Genomic DNA, 8,922 nt, shown 5'->3' with positions numbered 1-8,922 from the left:
TTGGATAAAGTAGTGATCAGAGATGTTCAGTGGGGTTACAGAGGTTAAGTCAGTGATACAGTTGCGTGTCAGGACGAGGTCTAGCTGTTTGCCTGCCTTGTGGGTCGCCGGTGTGCTCAGCAGCGTCAGGTCGAAGGAGGTCAGGAGAGACAAGAAGTCGACAGCCTGCGTTCCTTGGAGGTGGATGTTGAAGTCCCCAAGGACTATCAGGGGGGTTCCATCATCCGGAAGGACGCTGAGGAGCATGTCCAGCTCCTCCACAAAGTCGGCAAGCGGTCCTGGTGGGCGATAAAGAACAATTAAGCATGCTTTGATAGGATTAGTTAGCATCACATAATGGTGTTCAAATGATTTGGCAGTAACAGAGAGTGGTGTGGATGTGTATTTAATATGTGGGGAAAGAAGCAACCCTGTCCCTGTCCCCCAATATTTCCCCCCTGTACATGTTGAGGGCCTTGAGTAGCACTCCGTGTCTGCAAACAGCCACCTCAAGGCCCTCTTCATCCAACTTGTTTGCTCGTCTGGCAGTCTCACGTGCAGCAGACCATTGACTGGCTCCACAAGTTCCTCTGCCAGGATTCTGGATGGCAAAAAAATTACAATAAATAAGAATTTAGTAATAGAAAAATAATAAATTTCAAATGTTTGGCCACACAAAGCGAGGATGCATCATGATATACAGTATATTTGACTAACACTTTTCATGTTACTCCTGATATCCTCAACAAATTGGTGCAAATTGTTGTCTTTGGCAATGAAGGTCCCATCAAAATACGGTTCCTCTGACCTTAATGGAATAAGAAAGAAAGATTATGTTTAGCTTCAGACATGTTTTGTTTAGTTAATTTTACAAAGTATAAAAAAAACGAACCCCTTTGACTGTCGAAATCAGTACAGTTTCCTGTTGCCATGTGCACAAACAGCAAGCATGTTGGGTGTACATGCCGGGCAGGTGAAGTGCTCTACACTGGCCATTTTCTCACATTGGTACTGGCAGAATGTGTACAACATGAAACTCCGTTGGAATACGTCTCCATGTATTTTCCCAGCCTGTAATTTTGCAAGTTGATTTGTAAAAAATTCAATAGCGACACTAATATTCTCTTATCTCTAGTTAAGGAAACAGTGATCAACACACCAATCTTACCCTTCCATAGTGACATGTCCTCCTCTCCAACATTCGCAAAAGCTTGTCTCGACAAACCGGGTGCCACAGTTTTCATCTCTTCAAAGGTGCTGAAGACCCACAGACTGTCCACAGCAAACAGTGTGTCAGCATTTACGGATGCTGGCCAATACCCACTTCTAATGAGGTCACTCCTGTCAGGTGTCCACTGTGCCAAACATGATCTGCACAGCAAGTGTGGCAAGTGCAAATCATACCGACCTGAATAAAAAATAAGTCAATTATATGCTTGGTTATTTGCTACACACGAGACAATAACAAATTAAAATATAAAGTCATTCTTCATACCATTTATGCAAACCAGAATGATTGCTCTGCCAGCTGATTCTGCAATGTTTGCAGGGCCACAAGTGCACAACTGGACAGGTCTCTCAGTAGGCAGTAGACGTACTGAGGTGAGAAGTTCAATTAGTAGTGAGGAAACTTAAAAATGTCAAATTCAGATTGTAATTTAAGTTTAAAAACTATTGACTGAAGAACAGCCAATTTTCTACCTTGTCTGAACAGTGTGTATCTGCCATCTTTTTGCATACAGCCATCTGTTGGGTCAATGGGCTTGTAAATCCCATCGATGCAGGACTCCCTGTTATGGAGTGCAAGTTTTGCATGGATGCGGATGTCACAATCCATACATAGCCACTCCTCTGGCATGCAGTCTCTGCAGCGAATGATGGCAGGAGATGTGCAGTGGATGCAGTTTCTCTCTGGAAACACATTGCAGGACAGCAAGGAGCTAAGGTGATAAGACCTTGCTTTCCGCCACTCCTCTTGGGCTGCTGATTGGCGCAAGCTCCATGATGTGGACGTTGAAGGCGCCTCACTTGCACTTTGACCTTCTGCTGAAGTAAAAATGTCCTGCAGTTTCTGCATCTCACTGTCTGAAGGACAAATAAAATAAAATGATCATGTGTTTCATGATTTTTCCTCACTTGTTGAGTTACATTAAGGTGTCATCTTACCAAATAAGTGCTGAGTACAGTTTAACTGGGTCACTGTGGGAACCTCCTCGACTGACTCCAAAGGAGTAGAGCCCTTACTGGTAACCACAGAAACAACTGATAGAATAATAGAAAGGAAAAAAATATAAAGAAAAAGTAGATATACAATGAAAAATATACTTTTAAATATACTGACTAAAGGTTATACGTAACCTTTACATATAAATACATTGTTGCAGGTTAAGGGGTGTGGGGTTTCCACGACATCAAGCTTAAGAAAACCTCTGCACACACTGTCCAATTTCCATGCACAAGACCCTTTATTTGTCGCATACACCCTTTGTTTGTCACCTACACCCTTTTATACAACCCACAATCAATTATCCTCTCAACAAGACAGGAAGTCCCTACATGGCTCAGGGGTGGATCCAATCTACCAGATACCTGGCCTCAACCACCACTCCCCTCACCTCTCTCTGCCGTCTGCCATAAAATGTTTAATGACCAACAGGTTTACACAGTTATTTTTCAGCCTATCACCCACCAATCAAACCCCCTTTGCTTTTGTTTACAATGAGGGCAGTTATACGATGGTTACACAATATAAGACTCTTGAGGGGGGTGATCACAAATTATCTCGGAAGACATGTACTACCAGTAGCTGAACGTCATGAACGCGTCTCTCCGCTTTCTGCTCCTTTTTACCAGTGGACGTCCTTCACCATCTCTCTCCACCCAGCGGACATCAAATGCACCTTGAGTGGATGCTGCTTTGCCCTGCCTTACAGAAAGTGAGCATTGTATGATAACACTGAAATACAAAAAACTCTGAAGCAGTTGATACAAATTCCAATGCTACAAGATTACTGCCTTGATAAAGACACTCACTTTGTTCTCAGCAATAAATATGCCTGCAAGGAAAACAGCATCCTCCGCATTCCCTATGTCTTGCTGAGCAGCCATGGCAAGATACTAGGCAAATTTAGAGAGAGAAAGAGAGATGAAGAGAGAGAGAGAGTGTGAAGAAGCGCGAGAGAAAGAGTGTGTGTGTGTGTGAGAGAGAGAGAGAGAGAGAGAGAGAGAGAGAGAGAGAGATGTAAAAAGAATGAATTAAATAGAATGGCTCTTAAAAGAGCCGTTGTTTTTTTTATTGAAAGCGAGTAGGTAGATGTTCAAAGAAAGTGAATGAAGGTGGTGGGCATAATAGAATCTGTTGAAAAACAATAACATTGTTATTTCTCTTCCAGCAACATTTCATGGATTTCCTTGTCATAAAGGCAGAAAATTATCAAAATATAGTAATAACTGGGATGTTGTTACTGCGTATTGTAAACAACCTTAAAGGATCTAAAATGAATTATATGAATAAAAAATGAATGATCAATATAAAGGGCAGTAGAATTTTTTTCGGAAGTACCTAACATCAATTTAAGTATAGCTTTATTAATCAACTTTAGCAAGTATTCATTTTGAACTAGCATTTAAGCTAACCGTGAAGCCAGTACCTGTCTAAACTGCTAAAGAGTGCTAAGCTAAATGCTAAAAAGCGCTAGCGTAACTAACGTCAAAGTACTCATTCGGTTTAATCCAACGTTAATAACCCTCGGTTCTCTTACAGCCAAATGAAATGCAATAAAAATAACAACACTCAAGCACCCAAAAATGTTTTCAACAAACAACATTTTAATTATTTAGCCGAATTATTAAAAGTGGGGGAATCGTCCATCTCCATCTTACCTGCTTATTTCTGGTCTGTGGGAGTTGTTAGCAGTTAATTGAATTATTGCCCCCTGTTGGTAGTCCTCCTTCATACACGCGTGTACTGTTCACACCTTGGCGAGGCAAAACGTGACACTCACACGCTTTCCCAAGTGGACCAACGTGACTATTACACGCTTTGGTGTGATATCGGGTTGCGCGCTCGCATTAACCATGGAAGTCCCTAACTAGCATCAGATCAGGCACAGAAATTGCATGCATTAGCAGGGCGCTCGCTGTGGTGGCGTATATGGGACCGGTTCTGGTGGGCCGGTCTGGATCAAAGTCCAGGGCCTATTTTTACTCCCAGTCCATTCCTGCCGTTCTATCAATAAGCAAACCTTTGGGACAAAGGTTAAGAAACGGTTGACATTTCAAGGTGAAATTGCATGAAATTGTGCATGGTATTTCAGAATGATGTCATCATATTGAACTAAACAGATAATCAAAATGATGACAGGCCAAAAGATAATGGCTGGATTCCAACCTACTACCTTATACTTTACAGGTCACCATCCCAGCCCATTGAGCTATTCTCAGTGTTGAATAGTGTCATGCTCAGTAACTGTTTTAAAAAATAAGCTGTTTGTCCTGTGGTAAGCGTTGTTAGATTCAACCAAAGTTAAAACTGCTTGTGCATTTCCTATGAAAATGGGACAACGGGATGACTGGGTTGCTGCTGTAAAGAATAACTTACTTATAGTTTTTTTTTAAAGTTGTTTGGAGTTCCATAACTTGTCATGGAAGGGAATTTCAAACCATGCCTAGCATCAGTGGGGATGTGTCCTGGCTTAGGTTACTGAAATAAATTTGTGCAACAGACAAGGAATCCACCTGAACAATCAATTTAATTCATTAGAGATAACCATTAGCGTTATCTCTACCATGCGTAGACTACAAGTAGCTAGCTACTGTGGTGAACCTGACTTGTTTTGCAGTGGTTTACACAGTCTCGCTAAACAGATGATTGGAGTGTTGTGATGGGCTTAAATAAACACGCATTGCTATGTTTTACAACCGGAGGATTTATCTGAAGACTAGAAACCGTTTTGTCAGAATAAAAAAAAAAAACCTATGCCTCTGACTGGTTTTGAACCTACAACCCTTTATTTACCAGCACAACATCTCAGCCAATTGAGCCATTCCCAGGCATGGAATATACGAAGTTCAATAAAGATAATCAAAAAAGCTGTTTCTCCAATGGCGAGCATTGACAGATTTGGTCTAATTTCAAACAGCTGTAATTCAGTCATATTTTGACATATCAAGGTGAAACTTTGCATGGTACTTCAAAGGCATGTCACTTTAAAGCCTATTAGTTTTGAACCATCCTTCAAAAATACATTTGATTTAGTGACACAAACATATTGAGGCAATGTGGACATTTACATAAATACACCCATTTCAGCCATTTTGTATTTGATTCAATTACCTTAATTAACATTTTTAAACACGTCAATGATACATATATGTACCAAATATCAAGTCAATTAGACCTTTGGTTCAAGAGAAGAGGAATTTTGAATGTTTTCCCAAATTATGACTGTAGAGGAAAATCTTTCATGGCGGACCTTATGGGTCCTTGAGGCTTTTTTGTTCCTCATGAAAAATAAGGCATGCACAACAAGTTTCAGAAGAATTGGAGCAATAAGGTGGAAATGCCATCACTTTGAAAATCGGACTTTTGGGCGTGGCCTGTGGCGCCCCCTATGGTCCGATGTGGCACAAGTTTGGTGTGGGGGTACCCACTTGGAAGTAGTATCAATGTGCCAAATTAGAAAATTTATGACAAGGGACTTTTTGAGATATTGGGGCACAAGGAGAAGAAAAATAATAATAAATATAGCTGCTAGCAGCGATGCAGGTTCCTCCGCAAAATGGCAAAATATTATAAACATGTACACTGTAGAAGATCGAAATTTCTACACTTTAATGGCAGCCATGAACACCAGTGTCTACTCAGATTCTGCTTCACCAGTGTTCTGCAAAAAGACCTTGATGAGTGTGCTGATCTCTGGAACAAGCACAGGATTCGGCGCTCCCGACTTGCATCATGTCCTGGAGGAATACCAAATGAACTCTACCTTTTACCTCACAGGTAATCTATATGAATTAAAATTCATTGTGAGGATATATATTATGTATATATTATATAAATGTAACTATGCTAGGTAAGTGTACCAATCTAGCCTTAAACAGAACAGTAAAAGTTATGTATTCCTTTCCATTTTCACTGTGTACCGCAGGTTTGCTTCAAGGGACTGTGGATTTGCGGTTGATGAAAGTCAATTAATGATGTTTCCTGAGTCAGTCCAGATCATCAACTTATGTGGCGACCCAGACATCCAAGAGTATCTTGAACTCTCAATGGAACAAAATACACTAGTTCAACCAGATCATTGGGAGACCGCCTCAGAGCTGTATATTACACTTAAAGGAATAGCCAGACTTTAAATGTTTTCTGTGAAACAGCTGTCGACCACAACAGAACTGAGCAGGATATAATCCTGAAAACTCAGTTTTACTCAGGCATATGAGCCTTGACTACATGCACAACACAATGCTCTTTGTATTAGAGGACCCATTAATCTCTATAGTATATATGTATATCATATATAATAGTAATATATGTGATAAATGTAAAACAGCTCTAGTTTTTTGTAATACTCCATCTAAGACTCAGAAATTAATGTTCTTCACAATCTATAATGGCATTATCCAAAGACTTAAAATTTGAGTGAATGTGGTTGAGCTTCATTTTTCTGTATAAAATAACATTTAATCAATCCTTCCATTAAATGTATTTTATTGCTGCAACACCTAAGCATTTTCAATAATGCAAAAGCCTGCCAGAGGCTGCCAAAGGCCTTACATGCCAGAGGGTCTTACAGATATGACTTTACAAAGAAGATATTGCTCTAATTGAAAAAAATAAAATGTTAACCAGGTACTGCTTAAATGCATCCAAATCCTGGAGAATTTTGTATGCCAAAGTCCATGTTTGTCCTAAACATGGCATATGATTGCAACAGAGGTAGCTTGATAGTGTTCGCACAAGTGTTTGCCATTGGGAATGGTGAGTTGGTTAAAAACTCTATGCGGGGCTGTGGTACAATTCCAGCAGGTGGAAGTGATGACAGCCCTGTCGAAAACATCAACAAATCCTCAAGGGACACGGTAGTTGGTTGTTGTTCTGCAAGAAGAAAGACAACAACATTGTATTGCATTATTCACATGTTCACTTAGTCTGACAAATACATATCAAGTAGAAACTTAAATGTAATGGTTAAAGATATGAAACCAGGAAGATTACATCAGAATTGACTACTGTCAAAATCCCTGACATACCTTCGCAATCAAGCAGATAGTCTGCCCAGAAGCTTAGTGCTTTGGCTTCCTCCTGCCTCCTGTTGCTTCCTACTGGACTGAGGTCTGCTCTGAACAAGTTTTCGATGTCTTGAGCAGTCAGCTTCTTGTCTGAGTGGCACAGGATAGGAGCCAGCACACTGGAGTGCTGCTGAAGTGCTGTCAGAAACTGCAGGCTTCCAAGTCCATCTTTGAATCTATGCGGGCCAATCATGATGATGTATTTTATGAGGTTCAAAGTAAAAAATGTGTGACTGAATACTGTAAAAACATTTACAAAACTGTAAATAATGGCGTATTAATTACCCTTGTACATCATGAACAAGGAGGGTCTCCTAACTATGGCAATTTTAAGATTTAAAAATATTTGAAAATGTTCTGCTTTCAAACATTACATGACTTCAAGTATTAGATGGTTAATGGAACATTAGGAATATTACCTCTCAATTACACCATGGTTTCTGTGGATAATGTACCACATCAGGTACTCCTCCACAATTGCGTCCTTCTCTTCGACAGTGCTCACATGCCGGAAACACCCGGCGGTTTGAAGAAGTGTGCTGTTCTTCAGAAGGAGATCTCTCAAAGATTCCAAAGAATCTGCATTTTGTATCTTCCCAAAAATGAAAGAAATTCAGACCTTGAATTTATACATCCAAAAGACTACACTGTGCCATACTATGCTTCCACACAATATACTGAAAAGTAATCCTCTTTCTTGCTTATCTCCTCTACACTGTAGCCCCTAATTCGGTTTGATCTGGAAAAAAGATCTAATACTTCAGTGGAATTTCAGGTCCCCTTTAACAAACGTCTTAGATCACAGAATACTTTATTTAAGAAATCTTAATGTTATTTGCTGATGCCTTTTTCAGATTATGTATGATCTTGTTCAAAAACTAGTGCTGCCTTTTTGCAGGGTCCCTTTTCCTACCTCCAGCAGAACTTTTCCTATCTCGTCATCTGTAACATCTTTTACAGTGGCGTTGAAACCAGCCTTTCCTATGATGTGATTCACAAGGTCCTTTGAGAGGAAACCTGGCCCTGGTCCTCCATGTACCACTGACACAGAAATCATCTTGCCTGCCAAGAAATACTCGTCTTCCCTAACAGCTGTTATGCAAAGTATAGAAGTTCACATACAATCAATCACCATCTCATTTTTGAATGTTACATGACAATTAAACAGTTAGAATAAGAAAAGCAGTACATTAAGCGGTTGCTTAACAGTTCAAGGGTTTCATAATTACCTGTAGAACTGTGAACAAGGTAACGGCTTTCTGGAGGCCCATCAAAAATCGAACGATTTCAGGAGGGTAAGAAATTCCCTTCTTGGACCACCTAAATCTATGCCCTCTTCAAATGTGCCAGCATCATCTGTGAACTTTACAAGCATGTCTTGATTTTCAGAGAAGGTCCCTGTTAAGGAAGAATTCGAGTGGCACTGTGTCGATCTGAATAGTCAAGGGATATGGTTTTAGTACAATTTATTAGACTATACAATTACATATGATTTAAACAAAGTACTTTGTGATCCGTCTTGGCGAAGGGTGTGATAGCCACAAATCGTTCGCAAGAGTGATGATCAGCCAGCACACATGCACTGCCTTATATAAACTTAAATGGCATTCTATATGGTCAATCAATCAATGAAACAAACTCTGTGATTGGCCA

The 8,922-nt window shown here is 40.1% G+C and overlaps 2 protein-coding genes across 2 annotated transcripts; both read right to left on the bottom strand.

Moving 5' to 3' along the window:
- Positions 1-496: 496 nt before the first annotated feature.
- LOC124488666 lies at positions 497-2,230 on the bottom strand. The gene is made up of 7 exons (XM_047051392.1): positions 2,146-2,230; positions 1,681-2,064; positions 1,475-1,576; positions 1,148-1,387; positions 872-1,050; positions 697-787; positions 497-580 (listed from the first exon to the last, which is right to left on the bottom strand). The coding sequence occupies exons 2-5, from the start codon at positions 2,054-2,056 to the stop codon at positions 980-982; spliced, it is 789 nt and encodes a 262-aa protein (XP_046907348.1). The 5' UTR covers positions 2,057-2,064; positions 2,146-2,230; the 3' UTR covers positions 497-580; positions 697-787; positions 872-979.
- Positions 2,231-6,664: 4,434 nt separating this feature from the next.
- LOC124488662 (G2/M phase-specific E3 ubiquitin-protein ligase) lies at positions 6,665-8,709 on the bottom strand. Its single transcript, XM_047051389.1, has 4 exons — positions 8,499-8,709; positions 7,689-7,861; positions 7,231-7,445; positions 6,665-7,075 (listed from the first exon to the last, which is right to left on the bottom strand). Exons 1-4 carry the CDS (start codon positions 8,538-8,540, stop codon positions 6,837-6,839), a joined length of 669 nt encoding a protein of 222 aa, XP_046907345.1. The 5' UTR covers positions 8,541-8,709; the 3' UTR covers positions 6,665-6,836.
- Positions 8,710-8,922: the final 213 nt, after the last annotated feature.

This window comes from Hypomesus transpacificus, unplaced genomic scaffold (assembly GCF_021917145.1).
Source record: "Hypomesus transpacificus isolate Combined female unplaced genomic scaffold, fHypTra1 scaffold_152, whole genome shotgun sequence".
Lineage (NCBI taxonomy): Eukaryota > Metazoa > Chordata > Actinopteri > Osmeriformes > Osmeridae > Hypomesus > Hypomesus transpacificus.
Note: the sequence above shows the minus strand (reverse complement) of the source record. Positions and strands in the feature narration are given on the sequence as shown.